The following is a 19,361-nucleotide window of genomic DNA, read 5'->3' as shown; positions in this document are numbered from 1 at the left end:
TATCCAACTTCCTTAAACATTCATACTAAATCCTCTTTCTTTTAACCCTGTAACATGAACAAAGAAAAGGAAAGTGTAATCTACCCTCTTCATGTTTGGGATGTATGCAGCCTGTGCCGCAGTCCTTTGAGTGTTCATTAGGACAAAAGACCTTCTATGGAACACTTCTGGAAATGGTTGTTCTGGTATTCTGCCAGAATAACTTTTATATAAGACTCGTGCACTTGCAATGAGGTCCTAACAGTAAAGACTCTTGGGAAGGATGCTGGAGAATCGACTATGTAGTGTCTCCTTTAGATACCTAAGGAGAAAGTGATTTCTTCTTGTGCTTTGCTGAGAGGCCTCATAGGTCACGGGGATGTTTTTGCAGCACCTTTTGGGGTTCTGCTTAGCTCCTAGGGTTTCCTGCCCAGTCACCCTTGACAAGGCCAAGGTTCCTGCTTGTTCCACAGGATTAGACGTTAAGGTTTTGTATCTGATCCTGATTATTTTGCTGTAGGACAATAGAACCCTGTCCTGATTTTGTTTTGTGTTTTTTAGCCAAGAAAGGGGGTCTGAAAGTATCTAAATATCCAAGTATTAGCTTAATGCTTTATTTTCCATAGTCACTTCATTTCCAATCTGCAATACACTTTGGTGTTGCTGTCTCAATAGACTGTGAGGGACATTGTATGTGTGTGTTAGAACATGAGTGTATGTAGTATGAATGTATGTATAGAGTCGCTGTGTGTAACACTTGTGTGTGTGATATTTGTGTTGGTATGCGAGTGTCGGTTTGTAGTGTTTTTGTATGCATGTTTGGTTAATCTTTTCTGTTTTTAATTTCAGCGGATCCTATTAAGATCCTAATGCCATCGCTGTCCCCTACGATGGAACAAGGGAACATTGTGAAATGGCTGAAAAAGGAAGGTGAGCAGCTGTGTTCCTGATGTCTTCCCTGCTTGGTGATTTGATCCTTTTGTTCTGGTGCATCATGTATTTTACATAATTTGTGATAGAAAGGAAGCAGATGTGTTTCTTTGCTAGTTGGTGTAGATTTGTGTAAATGAACACTTTATGTATTGGTTCGTCAGAGTTTTCTGGGATAAACCATGTCTTTCCACTGTCACATAATGGAGAACTCCTCAAGGCTTCCCTCCAGCCTGTAGCCTTATTGTGCTCGTATGTGTCTGCATGTCTTCCTGGACATAGCGAAGTGTTTTCAATAGAAAGGACAAATAAATAAGATAGAATATAAGGGAAACTCTTGAAAGAGAAACAACAGCAACTGTGGAGGACTGTGGTTTGCTAGTTAAAGCTGTGGTCAGTGCTTTAAAACACAGACTGGTGGAGCTTAGACAAATGGAGCAGTAAACACGCATGGATGCTCTCGGTGTGAAAACGCACAGTATTAGATTCATCGTTTGTGTTGTACCAAGACTAAGTTATCAATAAGTCAGATACCATGTACAGATAGAAACATCTGCCACAAATACTATAGATTCCTGTACAGCTGACAGTGTGGTGTGTGCTGAATTTCCCTCCTCTCAGAGTCTATAATCCAGAAGGCAGTAAGTGTTACATTTGATGAAAACAGTCTTTGTAGGGCTTGAGCAAATGCCCAGCAGGTAAGAGCACTGGTCGTTCTTCCGGAAGATCCAGGTTTGAGTCCAAGAACCCAAATGGTAGCTCACAACTGTCAGTAACTCCTTTTCTGGAATCCAGCACTTTCTTCTGGCCACCAGGGGCACCAGACACACAAGCAGTACATGTGCATATGTACATGTGATACACATACACACAAAACACAGTAATAATGATAGTAGTAAATTTGTATAAAGAAAACATGGTAAACCAAATAAAAAGAATCTAGTGACAAACTGGAAAAAAGCAGCTTGTACCACAAAGGATTACTCCTAAAAAAAAGTCAATATATGAACAGGTGGGTTACAGAAAAAAGATTCAGAATGGCACTTAAACATAGAGGGAAAAGACACTTGATCTACATACTGATAAATAAATTAGCAAACAGGTGCTACTTAAATATCATGTTTCAATATCATGTACAGAAATGTGGACGTGGCCAGCTGACCATTGTGGAGTGAGCACTCTAAATTACTCAAGAGTGCAAAGTAGTCAAATGCCAGGAATCTCTAATGTCTGAAACATTACATATATATTTACTGTTCAGCTCAGTAGCTCTATTCCCAAGGACTTGTCTCTGTTACACTGGTAAAAATAAGACAAAGCACATCAACATATAAGGCTATTTATTGCCTGTTTAGTAGACAATGGGGGCAGCCCAGATGCAGGTCACAGTGAGTGGAGCGCTATTGGTTAACTTGTAAAACATCTATAAGTATAAAGAAGTGAGCAGTATCTCCTGTTAATGTGGAGAGATGTTCACTGAAAAATAGCAGGGTAACGTCAAGGGTAGTGTGTCATCATACACAAGAAAGGCCGTGCCCAGGCTTCGGCAGCCAGGGACTGAAGGTGGAAACAGTGGCAGAGGACATGGACTCAGCACCCAGAAAGGGATAGGAGACAAGCTTAAAAACGTCAGTTAGTGGTTGTAATGCAGAGAATAGGATGGGGAGACAGGCCCAAAAGGTAGATGTCTCTGGATATAAATTTATTTTTCTCTTTGATATAGGAAAACTACATGTTTTGCATGATCTTAAAATAAAACTAAAATGTGAAAGTGCCCTAATGTTGAGTCAAATTGAAACAGGTGAACATGTGTCTGATTGCTGGTAAGGCTATTTTAAATGTCAATAAATTTGCCTATAATGCCTAATAGATCATAGCTGAAGGAGCTCCAACCCAGTCCTGAACTGTTAGGGTGAGTGATCCCATTCTGAGGTTATGTTGGTGGTGTGAATGTCAGGCTCATACAAGTATTTTACAGAATACATCAAAGGAGTAGTTGAGGTGGATGGATCTGGGTAACCTGGACTTTGGTGTGCATCAGACAAAACAGATGAATGGCTAAAGACCCCATGACAATAACTGTCAGGGTCTGTCCTGGAAATGTGTAGAACAAAGACCAGTCCACTGTAAAGCATCCACACTGGAGTCTTTCTCTGTGATAATTCCAGCTTGCGTCAAGTTGACACAAAACCAGCCAGTGTACCTGCCATGTTCCCAGATATTAGCAAGAAGTGGAACCTGTTTCGTGAAGCCATGAGGAGTCATCAACAAGCCACACACTAGGGAACGCTGCAGGCCAACTTCATGAACACATGGTTTTGAGAGTGGCACACAGACCATAACAGACTTGAGAGACTAAAGCTTGGGTGTAGACTTTATATTGACCATGATCCAAGCAAACAGAAGTTTTAAAAGTGGCTAGAATGTTAATGCTCTGAAGGGAGTTTTTTTTTTTTTTTTAAATAGAAGTTTGGTGATGCTGTAGTTCTCTCCAGGAGCTGTGATTGTGTTTGAAATGACACTGGTGGGAGCTCTGAGGTTAAGGATAGGTATGGATGCAATGAGACTGGCTGTGAGTCTTGATGCTGGGCCTTCCTTGCCACCTCTGTATGTGTGTAAATTGGTAATGTAATGATATATATACTTTAGAAGTTGTACTCGGTACCTTTGCAGTAAACTCTAAAGTGAGAAACCATTCTTTAGTTTTTTCAAGCCACTAGATGAATTTGATTGTCGGTGTTACTAAGTTACTAGGAATACTTGATATACATCTGTCTGTAAAGTTGTGCCTGTCTACTGCATATAGCAGCCATTTCACCCAAGTGTCTAGTATGGTGTTCAGGAAAAACATTATTGAATATCCAGGCCAAAGAGGTAAATGTGTTGTGGTTCCGTGTCAGAGAAGGAAAAGCAGTAACATTGGTGTAAAGGAAGGTGGAAAGGCTCTCTGTCTTTGGGATCTGCTTTATGTTTTTTTTTTTTTTTCATCTTTTGGTCACTGTAAGAGTAACCCCTCCAGATACTGTCCACTGGCCCATTCCTTATTACACACTCTAATCATACTTTCATCCTCTTTATTCATGCTCCAGAGTGTTTAACTTGGAAGGAAAGAGGACAGATTCTATATTCAGAATCATTAGATACACGGAGAAATTGTAGGCCAGCAAGTGCATGCTCCCTGGTGTTTGTCTTGGCTGGTCAAGCAAGTGTTTAAAAAGGACAGGGGGTAGATCCCAGGACTAGCTCTGGCCAGGACTTGGAGGGTGCCCCCATGTGATTGATGCACTGAGCACAGGTGTCTTTAAAGTAAACACTGCTATTACATGGTGCGATCGGGTGTTCACCAAATAGTATATGCAGTGTTTAGGGCGTGGGCAAGGGTTCTAAGTCTCATGGAGTTATATTCTGGCTCCAGGGGGTCGAGCTATTTGTAGTGTCACTTCCACTAATGGTGACAAGTGTGGAGAGCAGGAAGAGAGCTGGCAGGCATTTAGTTGAGAACCCTGGGTAAATGAGCTTGGTGGTGGTTTAGGACAGGGCGGCCTTTCTTTGAAGGAATCTGAGTATTAGGAAATGCAAGAAGAAGCCTCACAGAAGTTGGGTCATATGGATTGGGCTGGTGTTATGGCTGATGGGTCTTGAACGTTTCATTTGACTGGAAACATTGCTTAGCTCTTTTGCTTTGTGGGGTATGTGTTAGTGTGTTTTCTTCCCTGGTTATAAGAAGTTTGGGCAGCCTCTGTAAGTAGTTAATTAGTGAGCACTTGGGTAGATCCATAAGTGTGGAATGGGACAGAGACCCTGGAAAGACCCTGTAGAATAAATGGACTTAACCCATGAGATTAATTCCACAGCCCAAGCTGTGAGCTGAGAGTGAAGGCATGTGCCCTCCTGGGCCTGGGACTGCAGAGAAAGGCAGAGATGTGAGCTGGTCGAGAGGTGGGAAAAGGAAACCATGGTTAGCTTCAGGTTTGGGTCTGGTCCATTTTGAGAAGCATTAGGAATTGAAGGCCGGATGCTCAGCCTGTTACAGGAAGTGGAGTCTGGGCACAGGTGTGGGCTGTTGATAGGGTGTGAGCTATCAGTATGAGTAGAGCTCGGTACTGTGTGACAACAGAATTATTGTTGGTCTGGAGATCTCTGTGGGGTAAGCTTGCTCATTCCCTTGAAACTTGTCTCATGGGCTTCAGGTTTACAGTACTTGGGACTTTGTGACTGAGAAGTCCCTGGCTGAGGCAAAGGGTACTCCACTCTTAATACCTTTGATGCCATCCTGTTGGGGCACAACCTATAACCCATGCAGGATTCCAAACAAGATCAAGTCCGGTTTGCTGAGCACTCAGTCCCAGACTTAATGATATGTTCAGAAGCAGTTGTCTGGAAGTGAAATTCAGTAAGCATAGCTAGCAGCAAGTAGACCTCCAGGATCTACCATTGGTTAGAATTACTAAACTCAAAAATAGGTGAATTTGAGCTTATTAAACATATAAGAGAAGGAATTAAAAATGTTAACATAGACATATTGTAAAAACACCAGACAGAGAAAAGGGTCAAATGGAAGTTCTAGTCATGAAAAGTGTTGCCCATAAAATTAAAAATAACGTTGAAGTTTGGGTGAGGAGAAGACATGAATGAATTTGTGGAGGGAAACTCTGCTTATAAAGGTTAAAGTCTACCATGGACAGGATAGTTCATCTGCGCTCAGCTCAAAATGGAGGACTCCCTTTACCAGCAGGGCCTTTCCTTCTCTGACCTTGTCTGATCCTGACTCTCCACACCCTCTATCTGGGGAAGGCTGAGTAGTCCTTGGCAGACTGCAAACTTCCTCTTTTCCTGATAAGGATCCTCGAGGCAAGTACCTGAGATTCCTGGAATATCTCTTCATACAAATGAGGCATTCATGAACTTTAAACTCCAGCCAGAAAACTCTTTCCTACTCTCCAAAGTCTATATGCCTCTGGTTCACCGGAATAAAGTGTATGCGTACAAGCCCACCCTGAGTGAAGGTATGTGCACAAGAGAAGACCATCTCAAAGCTGCTTTATTGAAGATGGTGGGAGAAGATCTTTGTGTAGAAGAACTGTAGCCCTATCCACACCTACACACACACACACACACATCCCCCTTCTTCCTTTCAGCCCCCTGGTGTGCAGCAGCCTCCAGACACCCTGAGAGGAAGGAAGCAGAGGATGCAGAACCACAGCTAGTCTCCCCCCCCCCCAAACACACAGCACAGATTTGTGAACTGCAGAACACGACTTTTCCTGCTGCGTAAAGCGGTGGGAGGTTAGAAAGAGAAGTTGGGACTGAGGAGAATAAAATGGACATATCCAGTAGGACCAGAGGAGAAGACACAAGACGACATAGTCACAGACACAGCTACAGAGCTTTCTAGAACTCTGGGAGTCATAGAAACCAGAGCCAGTGTTTTACTGAAGCACTTTGAGGACTGGCTCTGCATGGCTTCTGACATCTTTTACAATTATTATCAGTGGCTGACATAGTTCCACGTAAGGATCCCTGGGAGTCTATTCCAGCTTTTTCTCCTCATGACTTAGAGCCTTGGCCGGTTCCCTATCCATTATAGCAGGATATTGACACCCTAAATAATGACTTGAAAAGATTAAGTTCCATCACACTTTGCGAAGTCCAGGCTGGTAGCTGTGAGCGCTGCAGCTCATCAGCAGTGTGGGGAGGTGCTCAGGGGCACTGGACAGTGGCCCGGAGTCAGGAAGCAAGCGGTTCAGCCACCTGCTCTGCTTTCCAGCAGCGCACTTGGTTCATGAACAGCAGACGATACATTTTAATCTTCTGGAGCTTATTTCCCTTCAGTTTGCCTTTAAATTCTGTATTAACCCAGCTTTGGGTGCAGGAGGTGGTATTTAGTAATATATTAGAAGTAATTGAGACCACTTTTAATTCTAGTTTCTTGGTAACTCACGAACCCTTCAGAGATTGTTGTCACTATGATCTAACACGGTGAGCCTTGGTTAATTGATTTTGTGCTGAAAACAAATTTATATTCTGACACGTAACTTTTAATACACTGTTTTGATAGTAAAGTCTTTATTGATATATAGTCACTGATTTTAAACAATTATTTTAGAACTTAAAACATGTAAGAAGGTAGAAATTGCAAGGAAAGACTAGGTAATGATTTGATTTCCTGTGACAGTGCAATCTTCATTAGCTTTAAGGGTTCCTGAAAGCCCGAGGCTTTGTAATTACAGCCATGTCAGACAATGCTGTGAGTGCATGTGTGCTGTGTGTTAGAAGCTAAGATGGTCAGAGTGCAGGGAATCCTGCTGTAAGATTCACCACGTCTGTCCCCTGGGCTCCACCCTGGAAGTGAGCTGACAGAGGGAAGCTATGTCTTCTAGTTAGAGTTCTCCATTCAGTCCTGGTGAGGGAAGAGGAAGCTCATAGCACATACGCTAGCTCTAGCTCTTGAATGAGGCAGAATAGCAGCTTTGTTCGGTATTATATTTTATTTTAGTCTAAGAATTGAATAAAAACACCATAAAATTAGGGAAGGTGCTTTGAAAACTCTAGGCTGTATCCACATGTCCAGTCTCTTGAAAGCTGAGCTGAGCTGTAATTCCATCCTTACTGAGAGTTCCTATGTGGGGACATCAGTGTTTCCCATTTACAGTGAACGTGCTTGTCAGTCCTCAACAGAAACGTTGGGGAGGGGTTCTGCAGGAAATAGTGCTGCCTCTCCTGAAGCAGCTGTGCTGAAAGATACACAAGAGAGGCAGGCTGGAGCCACAGCTCTCCTGCAGACACAGTGGTCTCTTCGTCCTGCAGAGCTGGCTCCCTTGTTCTGTTTGCCACTTCCCTAAAGCAGTGGTCCCAGGGCTTTGGCTGAGCTCCTTCTTGCCTGGCGCATTGTCCCACTCATGTGGCTGGGGGAGCTGTCCTCTTGTCCTAGGAAGCTTCTCTTCCCTTCTGAGACCAGTTAGAGGACCTCCTGAATATTCCCAGAGCATGCTGACTTTTTACCTTGCTGACCTTCTACTCAAGGGAGTTTCTTGAATCAGAAATTCAAACAAGCCTGCTCTTGTTTCCCACTCCTGCATCCTTGGGGCACAGCACAGTTGTCAGTAAATATCTGTAGGCCAAAAGGAGGTAGGTACCTTTTAGGTGTTTGGTAAATACTGTCTAACAGCTAAATTTACTCCATTGAAATATTAATATTGGTAGTCCTGAGCTCTAACTGAGGTAAAATCACCTGGTTGTTCATTCAGGTATACAGAGAGCTTTCCATGCATTGAACTTTCATGGCATATTTGTTAATGTGAGGTTTTTCTTTGGTAGTCTCTTACTGTATCGGCCAGTTAATAGCTCTGCTGCATACAGCTGGGAACAGTATATGAGTAGGTATGTTTATATATCTCATATTTTTCTACTTTTGCATTTTTTATTCAGCTTTGTTTTTGGTCTCTCTCTTATAAGGTACATTTGCAAAGACTTTAGTTTTATGTTCATTTTGGTAATTTGGTAATAGATGGTTTTAATCTAGTCATCTGTACTGTGATTGCTCATACCCTAAGCTGATTTCTATAATTTTTTAGACATTTCTGCTTTTATTCTTCTTATTTCTTATATTCTCACTTTCTTTTAGACAATTGTTTTGTTGTTTTCTGTTTTTTTCTGAGTTTTGAATTTTATAGATTTTATTTGTATTTTTAAATCCCTAAATTTGGGGTTGCAGAGATTGCTCAGTGGTTAAGAGCACCAATTGCTTTTCCCAAGGTCCTGAGTTCAAATCCCAGCAACCACATGGTGACTCACAACCATCTGTAATAAGATCTGATGCCTTCTTTTGGTGTCTAAAGACAGCCACAGTGTACTCATATACATGAAAGAAAGAAAGAAAGAAAGGAAGGAAGGAAGGAAGGAAGGAAGGAAAGGAAGGAAAGAAAGAAAGCTCTAGATTTTGTCATTTGGGTTTAGTATTAATTCTGTTTTTCTTCTTACTGTACGAAAGTTGTAAGTACAGTTAGCCCTCACTAAACCTTCTTGTTATTTATTCTGTTATTTTTTCAGAGTTCATTTCACTTTTTAATTCTTAGGTGTTACATTGTAAATGGGTGGTATGTGTTAGTACCTTCAGTGCTGACTTGTCCGTGTGTCCATCCCTTCTATTTGTGTCTTGTTTGTCTTAAACTGCATTTTGTAAGAGCTCTTTAAAATAATCACTATTAGTAAATTTCCCTACAGATTTTTGTACTTTAATTTTTTTTATTGAATATATTTTATTTACATTTCAGATGTTATCCCCTTTCCTGGTTTCCCCTCCATAACCCCTGCTGTCCCATCTTCCCTCCCCCTGCTTCTATGAGGGCTCACCCTTACCCATCCAATCCCTCCCACCTCCCCACCCTGACATTCACCTAAACTGGGGCATTGAGTCTTAGAAGGAACAAGAGTTTCTCTACCCACTGATGCCCAACAAGGCCATCTTCTGATATATATGCAGCTGGAGCCATGGGTTGGTCCATTTGTACTCTTTGGGATAGTGGTTTAGTCCTTGGGAGCTCTGGTTGGTTGGCAATGTTGTTTTTATGAGGTTGCAACCCCTTCAGCTCCTCAATCCTTTCCCTAACTTCTCCATTAGAGACCCTGTTCTCAGTTCAGTGGTTGGCTGTGAGCATCTGCCTCTGTATTTGTCATTCTCCGGCAGAGCCTCTCAGGAGACAGATATATCAGGTTCCTGAGAGCATGCACTCTTTGACATCAGCAATATTGTTTGGGTTTGGTGGCTGTGTATGGGCTCGATCTTCAAGGTGGTGTGGTCCACCACCTTGAAGGCCACCAAAGGCATCCAGAAATGACCTTTGCTTCAGTCTCTGATTCAAACTTTGTCTCCATATTTCCTCCTGTGAATGTTTTTGTTCCCTTTCTAAGAAGGACTGAAACATCCACACTTTATTCTTCCTTCTTCTTGAGCTTCATGTGGTCTGTGAATTGTATCTAGGGTAATCCAAGCTTTGGGGCTAATATCCACTTATCAGTGAGTGCATACCATATGTTTTTTGTGATTGGGTTACCTCACTCAGAATGGTATTTTCTAGTTCCATCATTTGCCTAAAATTTTCATGAAGTCATTTTTTTAATAGCTAAGTATTATTGAATACTCCATTGTGTAAATGTACCACATTGTTTGTATCCATTCCTCTGTTGAAGAACATCTGTGTTCTTTCCAGCTCCTGGCTATTATAAATAAGGCTGCTATGAACATAGTGGAGCATGTGTCCTTGTTAGATGTGAGAACATCTTTTGAGTATATCCTCAGGAGTGCTATAGCTTCGTCATCAGGTAGTATAATGTTCAGTTTTCTGAGGAACTTTCAGACTGATTTCCAGAGTTGTTGAAAGAAAAGAGATGTCCCAGGTTTTGGTACTAATGTTAGGAAAAAGATGAAGAAAGTGGGGGAATATGCTCCATGGAGGTGTGGCTAGGTTTGGGGGCAAGGGGATGCCTTTGGGGGACCTATGTTGGGAATCCCTTCCCCATGAGGGACCAGCCACACAGTGGTATAGTACAGAATAGAGTTTATTCAGGTCATGGGGAAAGGAGTTAAGAGGGTGGTAGGGGCAGAGAGAGGGGGGGGGGGAGGAGGGGAGAGGAGGGGAGGGGAAGGGAGGGGAGGAGAAGAGAAGAGAAGTGGAGTAGAGTTCAGCCATGAGCATGTGGAGAGAGGGGGAGGGAATGGGGAAAGGAGGGGCAAGGGGGAGAGCAAGGGTAAGAGACCTTGAGAGCAGGAGGGCCAGGGGCCAAGAGAGAGAGGAGGGGACAAGCAGACCCCTTTATAGTGTCAGGTAACTGGGGCAGAGCATAGGTTTACAGAATCCCAATAGTTGTACCAGCTTGCAATCCCACCAACAGTGGAGGAGTGTTCCTCTTTCTCCACATCCTCACCAGCATCTGCTGTCACCTAAGCTTTTGATCTTAACCATTCTACTGGTGTGAGATGGAATCTCAGGGTTGTTTTGATTTTAATCAAATCTCAGGGTTGTTTTGATTTGCATTTGCCTGATGACTAGGGATGTCGAGCATTTCCTTAGGTGCTTCTCAGCCATTCAGTATTCCTCAGTTGAGAATTCTTTGTTTAGCTCTGTACCCCATTTTTCATAGGGTTATTTGATTCTCTGGAGTCTAACTTTTTGAGTTCTTTGTATATATTGGATATTAGCCCTCTATCCAATGTAGGATTGGTAAAGATCTTTTTCCAATCTGTTGGTTGCCATTTTGTCCTAATGACAGTGTCCCTTGCCTTACAGAAGCTTTGTAATTTTATGAGGTCCCATTTGTTGATTCTTAATCTTAGAGCATAAGCCATTGGTGTTCTGTTTAGGAAATTTTCCCCAGTGCAGTTTTGTACTTTAAATACTTGACATTTCATTCTTAATTGTTGTTTGGCTGTGTTTAATGTTCCAGACAATGTTTTTCTTCCGTATTATGTTACTTCACTGTCCTCTGACTCCTGCAGCTCTTGGTGTGCTCTGACTCTGTCATTCTACTACTGAGGTAATCTGCTTTTTCCTTATAACTTTCTAAAGGGCATTTTCTATTGTTGATAGTGTACAGTCTCTCTGGTCATCAAATGTGGATTCATGTTTATACTGTCTAATACTCCTGTTCCCTGCTCAGTTTTCATCAAAGAAAAGTTAATTAATAATGTTCATGCATACACATCCCCTTGTTACCTGCATCTAGATAAAAGTCAGAGCCTCCCTCAAAGCCACAAGACTCCCTTATGTACCCATTTTAGTCCGTACAACCATTCAGAATTCTTCACCCTGACTCTAGTCCTGGGAACTTCTCACCAGTGGTCTGCACCACTGACTCTGCTGGTCCCTCCAGCCACCACTTCTGAACTGCCTGAGGAGAGGCGCCTCAGGCTCTCAATTGCCTGCTTTTTCTTTCTTTGACTTTCCTGTTTGCCCTCCCAGTGCTACTAGTGCCTCATCCATTAACTCTTGCTGTGTTTCATTGATACTTTATTTTGGGACCTTGAGTTTTTCTCCCCACAACTTTCTATTGTTTTCTTTTCTTCCTAATACTTTATTTTTTCATTTCTGTAATTTAAAAAAGAAATGTCTTGAATTTGTAATAGCTATTTTACCTCAAAATACTGAGTTGAAAAGATTTGCCATAGTAGTTTTTCCAAAATTTAGTTTCTGTTCTAATTACTGATCGTATTTTGTTGTCACAATGTTGGCTTTCTTTGTGTTTGAGAACCTTGTTTGGTGGTTTCCTTTGAGTGGACAGTGGTGTGGATGTTGTTTCCATGTCTTCCCTCCTGCCCATCCCCCGCACCCTGGGCTATGGCCATCTTTTGTCCTCAAGGGTCATTTGCCACAGCTCATGTTCCTGAGATGTTTTAGTCCTCTCCTGTCTTATCCTTAGGTCCTGAAGCCTGGACTGGTCATTCTGTCAGCTCCACATCTTCCCCTTGGCCTCTAGGCCAAGAAACTTGCACATTTGCGGTGCTGCTCCTGGACACATTTTGAGTTTTGTATTTTTTTTTTTTGTTGTTGTTGTTGTTGTTGTTGTTGTTGGCATAGAAATGGTCTTAGTTGGCTTCAGAGATGTGTTTTATTTCCTGTTTATACTATGTTCATTCTGTGCTGTATAGTGCTAGCAGGGTTTCTGGATTTCTTCTAAACAGTCAACAGAAAAGTATTGTAAGTGATATGGTTTCTCATTTAATGGAATAGTCAAATTGTCCTTTAAAGGTGGGGGTGGGGTTGGGGCTGAGAGACAGAAGGATTAGGAAGGATTAGGCTTGTCTACCCAATCCTAGCATGAACTATATGAAATTTCATTTCAAAAATAAAAATAGACAAGGAACCTTTATCCCAGAAAATAAAAACCTTTGTTGTTATTATCTTTATGAGTGTGAATTCATTGTTAAAATGTTGTCTATCTCTGTGTAATAATTTTTATTATAGTAAATATACCCATTGTATAGCTTTTGGAAAACTGTCCACATACATGTGCAAACACACATTGAGTACTAATTGTATTTTCACAACATAGAATGCTTTCTTATTTATTCATGCTATACATATGTTCATACTAATTTTCATACTTAAAAGAATAAAACAGGGCTAGTAAGAAAGCTTATTACTTGCCTCCAAGCTCCATGGCTTGAATTTGATTCGTGGGACCCAAATGGTTGAACAAGAAAACCAACTCTCATGAATTGTCTTCTGACTTCCACACATGAGCCATGTATTGATTGCACACACACACACACACACACACACACACGCACGCACGCACGCACGCACACACCACTAAGTAAATAGAAATAAAATGCAATTTTAAAACAGACCAATCAACCAACCTCACTGTTTTATAGGTGAAGCTGTGAGCGCTGGAGACTCGTTGTGTGAAATTGAGACGGACAAGGCCGTGGTCACCTTAGATGCAAATGACGACGGCATCTTAGCCAAGATAGTGGTAAGACGTGGGTGTCTTTCTTTATGTAAACCCCTCGAGTAAAGTCTCTCCTGTGTGTCTTGTTATCTACAGTATATTACATTTCAGTTCACATCGTAACAATATTTTCATGCCAAAAATTAGTAATTGCCTTTTTCCCATAGATTTTCCCCCATTGGTCTTGTGTTTGACGGTTTTAGGATAAAATTCTAGACCATTTATACAGAGCAAATAATATGACCAGTTTAAAGCTGTTGGCGGGCCATGGTTCACTGTGGAGCCCACCAGCAGTCTGTCCCTGGAGCAGACAGTATGGTGTTGGTGTGGCTGCCGAGACTGTGGGCCCTGCATCCCTGCCAGGTGGGTAGTAAGTGGATGGGAAGTGCCGCCAGCTCGACATGGCGTGGAACAAGTAGCAAACTCATTCTGTTGGTGTCTTTCCCTTCGATTTGGAGATGATTTAAGTCACGTCGTAGTGGGGAAGACTAAGTAAGGAAATGCACAAATGTCACTCTAGGACTCTGTAGTGCTACTGTGCCCATCCGTGCTGCTGGTCATTCAGCCCTTGGTGACATTAGCCCCACCATTCGTCATGGTTGTCTGATTGTGACTGGGCAGTGCGTATCCATTTTGCCCTTTACCACTTGAGTTGCACCAGCAAGCTGTCCCTCTGATGGCCATCCTTTGTGGATGGGTGTTTGAGTCTCTAGGTGAAGCTCAGTATAACTGCCCTCAGCCCTTTGTCTATTCTGTTGTCATATGCAGCTCTTTAGGACATTATACTCTGGCTAGATGTGGACACACATGGTGGAACTTTAGGATTTTATACTCTAGTTCCATGTAGACCTTCTTTCTGTCCTTTGTTTCCTACTATGAAATGATCTTGTTGGATGTTTTGTTTTCTTAGCCCCTGGTGTTTTATTTTCAACACTCTAATATTTCCAACATCCACTTCTTGCAATGTATTTTATCAGCAGCCCCCTTAAAACACACCAGTGAACATATAGTTAATGTACTTGAGCAAAATGTGAATTGAAGGGTCTTTATAGCTGGAAAAATCTATTCCAAAAGTAGTTTGCTTAATAATTTGTACGGGATTTTGCAAAAGAAAAAGGTTGCTTGAATTACCATATGCCACAATCTCAACGACATTTTTCTGTGTGTGCTTTTGGCAGCCTGTCCTTGACTGCAGCTCTGGATTGCTTGGCTGTGCGTGTCTTCCATGATAATAGCATTTTCCACTTAACTGCTCAGAAATGCATTTCAAATTGCTAGCCATTCTAGTGGGTCAGTAGTGTCTATCCTTCTGTTCCCAAATTCTGAGGAGGTGGGAAATGGACATCGTTGATGGTTGCTTTAGCGACGGTTATTTCCCCACCAGAGGAAAGACTATGTAAAGTAGGCCTTTGTGAGAATTACTTCTTAGTAGTATCCTAATATTTTGTGAGTAATTGGAATAATAAGCAGTGTGTTCTGGCTGGTAGGCGTGCAGTTCTACCAGGCAGAATGGGGCAGAAGCCAGGAAGGTGGCTCCTAGTGGTATTTCTAGTCTCCTCCCCTTCCATCTCTCTCTGTCTGAGCAGTAGCTATGCCTTTGCTTCTCATTGTGGGGTAATCCTTATATTTCTAAATATAATATAATGATCTGCTAGGAAGATGGATGACCGAGTTATTTTCAGAGTCAGGCAGTTAGTTGTGCTTATTAAAGAAGCGGATTCTATAAAACTGCATTCTGTATCTATCATGACTAAGGCATTAATGTGTAGTTGGAATTCACATTTATAATTCACAAATTATATGTACCTTGTTCACTCTTGGTGATGTAATTCTGTGGTCACTGGGAAGTTCCTGTGTTTACTCTTTGTAAGCAATGTTGCCTACATAGTAGCATGGTCGATGCCAGACTAGGAGGGCTGTATGAAACCCTGGCATAAAACAAACTCCTGTGGATAGTAAAGCAATTAAGAAAGCACTTGATCATCTGGATACTGATATTCTAGTGTCATGGCATATCTCTGTGACTGTCGCTGGTCCAGCTGGCTTCGCGAGCACAGTAATGATGACTTTTGAGGCCGTTTGTCCCATTATATTCCTGAGGATGTGCTGATCCTGTCATGAATTTCCAATCCTAACCAAATGTACTGTAGTCTAATATTGATCCCTGTTGAGTATATTTGTTTTCATTTAGTAACTTGAAGGCAAACACAGAAATTCTATTTTTACTGTATATGTTAAGGGACAGGTACTGTTCAAAATCCCTTATACCGGGAACTTCTTTATCCCTCCTAACAAATCTTTGCCAGCGACTGTTGCTGTTTTCTCTTGGCAGGCAAAGAAACAGATGTGCAAACTCATCAGTACTGTGCTCACATAGCCAGGTGTTACTGTAGTAACAGAGTGTTGAAACTCGGGAGCTACACATGTGGGAGAGAAAACAGTTCACCTGAACCACACTGAGTAGAGCACAGAGTACAGAAGGCTTCACTCCTAGTTTAACACATTAGCATAAGAGCCACAGAGGGTTTGATTGTGTGGGAACATCTTGGATGCTTACGGTTTCTGACTCCTGGTCTCGGTAGAGCGACAGCTGGGAGAGGGGATGTAGAAAAGGTCTGATAGGTTCCTAAGTGTGATTTTGCAGATTATTTATGCCTCTGTTAATGCGTTTGCACCAGCTTTGACTATTTGCTAATTACATAGAAGTAAATGTCTGCACCAAACTAGCATGCCTAGAAAAGACATAATTCACTTGAAGATTTTAATGACTTTAAGTAGAATTGTAATGACCATTGCCTTCTTTAACTTGTGTTGTAAGTCAGGTTGTAGCCTGGTGTATCATCTGTCCTTTGCCATTCTAGTCTTTGGGTCTAGTTTCCATTGGTAATAACTAAGCTTGCAAAGCTTCCTAACCCATAGATTTTTACATTTATTTTAAATTTCAGGATAGTGTACATACTAATAAACAGCAAAATTAGAGTTACTTTAAACTGTCATACCATTCCACAAAAAGCTTTTCATGGTAATTGCTGCATTAGTGAACATTTTGCAGCCTGTCATATTATTCATTAAACCAATCTGTAATGAACGTTAGTAGTTGAGAGGAAGAGAGAATCATAAAGAAACAGCATTGTCTCCCACTACCAAAACTATATATTGTCATCTAAAGATTTGCTCAAAACTTACTGTTTTCAGAAGACCCTTTTAAAAATCATTTTATTGGATATTCTCTGTATTTACATTTCAAACGTTATTCCCCATCCCTGTTCCCATCCCCCTTCTCCCTCCACTTGTTTCCATGAAGGTGCTCCCTCTCCCAATCATCCTCTCCACCTCAGCACCTTGACATTCTCCTACCCTGGGAAAATGTGCCTTCACTCTGGACCAAAGGCCTCTCCTCTCATTGATGCCAGACAATGATACCCTCTGCTGCATATGCAACTGGAGCCATGGGCCTCAGCATGTGTGTTCAGTGGTTGATGTTTTATCCCTGGAGTTGTGGAGGGTCTGGTTGCTTGATAATGTTGTTCTTCCCATGAGGTTGCAAACCCTTTTAGCTCCTTCAGTACTTTCTCTAGCTCATTCATTGGGGTCCTCATGTTCAGTCCAATGGTTAACTGCAAGCATCCTCAGCTGTATCTGTGTGACTTTGTCAAACCCTCTGAGGAGGCATCCATATCTGGCACCTGTCAGCATGCACTTATTGGCATACAATAGTGCTTGGGTTTGGTGGCCGTATGTGGACTGGATCTCCAGGTGGGGCAGTCTCTGGATGGCCTTTGCTTCTGTCTCTGATTCAAACTTTGTCTCTGTATTTCCTCCTGTGAATATTTTTGTTCCCCCTTCTAAGAAGGACTGAAGCATCTGCACTTTGGTCTTCCTTCTTCTTGAGCTTCATGTGGTCTGTGAATTGTATCTTGGGTATTCCAAGCTTTAGGGCTAATACCTACTTATCAGTGAGTGCATACCATATGTTTTTTGTGATTGGGTTACCTCACTCAGAATGGTATTTTCTAGTTCCATTTATTTGCCTAAAAATTTTATGAAGTCACTGTGTTTTTAATAGCTGAGCAGTATTCCTTGTGTAAATGCACCACACTTTCTGTATCCACTTCTCTGTTGAAGGACATCTGGGTTCTTTCCAGCTTCTGGCTATTATAAATAAGGCTGCTATGAACATAGTGGAGCATGTGTCCTTGTTATATGTTGGAACATCTTTTGAGTATATGCTCAGGAGTGGTATAGCTGGGTCCTCGGGTAGTACAATGTCAAATTTTCTGAGGAACCTCCACACTGATTTCTAGAGTGGTTTTAAAAAAAAAAAATCTTTATCTTGTTTAGATTTGTAGTTGATAGATACCATCTGAAAACAGTATCTCTTTAGCTTGGAAACCACTGTATCTCTGATGTACTTATAAAAAGCTCCAGAGATAGTTCCTGGGGTTTTTAGGCAGATATTCCAGGAAAACTTAATAGGGAACGACATAAACTATCCTTAAACTTAGCCAGAACCATTTACCAGTTCTATCTGCATTATGGGACATTTTTTCCCCCCATAGACTAAATTTACTAAGAAAATTTTACTTAAAATTAATTAGCATTATTTACTTAAAAGTTATTAGTAGATAGGATGAGTTAATTTGGGTGAATTAATCCCTCAGGAGCTGTTAGAATTCTGAAACCATGTAGAAACCAGTGAGGACGGGTAGTTGGCATATGCCTACATGGATAGGAAGTAATTGACATCAGAGAAGAAGTAAGGGAAACTCTGGTTTTGAAAGCTTCCAGAAAACTCTGGGTCTTGCTCATTTCCAGAGGCAACATTAGTACTTGAGAGAGCTAGAGGAATGACAGGGCAGAAGGTGGGACCCTCTGTCTTCAGTGTACCTTAGCGAGGTCGTCTGTGCAACTTGATGTGATCCTGGGCTTTTCTATCCCGGCCTTTGTCTTTTTAAATTACAGGTTGAAGAAGGTGCTAAAAATATAAAACTGGGCTCACTCATTGGTTTGATGGTTGAGGAAGGGGAAGATTGGAAACAGGTGGAGATCCCCAAAGATGCCAGTCCTCCACCTCCAGTTTCAAAGCCACCAGCGCCTCCTCAGCCCTCTCCACAGCCACAGATTCCTTGTCCTGCCAAGAAGGAACACACAGGAGGGACACCACGGTGAGTGTGTTTATGTAAACATGTGTGTCCAATCTAACTTGATTATTGTGTAGAAAAGGTTATGATTATTTTAGGAGTTTGAAACAAGTGTCATGTTCAAAGCATCTTGCACTTTTCTCTTAGGACACTGAAACATAAGATGGTTATTTTACATCCTTCTTCATTTGATGAAGTTAGTGAATGCCTGTTTTGTTTGGCCTTCTAAAAGCCTTGTTTGCCCAGTATAAGATAAAATCATCTGTATCTATGTTGAACTGCAATGAGGTTCTAAAATTGCAGAATGATGTTCATGAGACCAAGCTTTAATTTTTGTGTTTCCATTCACAGAATTCAGATTACTAAAATACATTCAGCTGTCCAGAGTATAATTGATACAAAATGGAAATTTTATTTTAGCATATGTTGCTATTCAAACAGTTCAGTATTTGACATTCTGGCATGGGTAAATTTCTTCTAGCTGCCTTGGGATAGTCCAGGCACTTGTGAACATTGTCCCCAGCTCACCAGTGCCAGTGCTGCAGATAGGTCCCTCTGTGCCTGCCTTCTATGTAGGTACTGGAGATCAGGCGCAGTGCTCATGCCCAGCCCTGATACTACCGCTCACAAAGCATGCTGTGATCATTTGTCCAGAGTCCACAGTGTAATCTGGGTGGTCATAGTGATCTTTTAGTCCCTGAAGGGCAGAGCGTTTCTCATTTCCGTGAGGGACTCCCTGTATTTTCTCTGACTTACGCTGACAGTCAGAAGCCATCTTACCTGTGTTCTGAACATTTGCTCTTATTAAAGGTTGTTTACAATGGGTAACTAGTTACTGCTTTGTAAACGTGTTTTGAGGAT

General features: G+C 41.7%; 1 protein-coding gene across 1 annotated transcript in view; it reads left to right on the top strand.

The window, feature by feature from the left end:
- PDHX (pyruvate dehydrogenase complex component X) overlaps positions 1–19,361 on the top strand; it is a 50,269-nt gene that overhangs the window by 12,925 nt on the left and 17,983 nt on the right. Inside the window, exons 2-4 of the mRNA XM_080930854.1 lie at positions 829–909; positions 13,283–13,383; positions 18,322–18,524. Of these exons, the coding sequence (XP_080786980.1) occupies positions 829–909; positions 13,283–13,383; positions 18,322–18,524 (385 nt within the window). The remainder of the gene's footprint in view (positions 1–828; positions 910–13,282; positions 13,384–18,321; positions 18,525–19,361) is intronic.

Source organism: Micromys minutus (assembly GCF_963924665.1).
Source record: "Micromys minutus genome assembly, chromosome: 17".
In the NCBI taxonomy this organism is placed as follows: domain Eukaryota; kingdom Metazoa; phylum Chordata; class Mammalia; order Rodentia; family Muridae; genus Micromys; species Micromys minutus.
The sequence above is the reverse complement of the archived record's forward strand: the minus strand, read 5'-3'. Positions and strand labels throughout refer to the sequence as shown.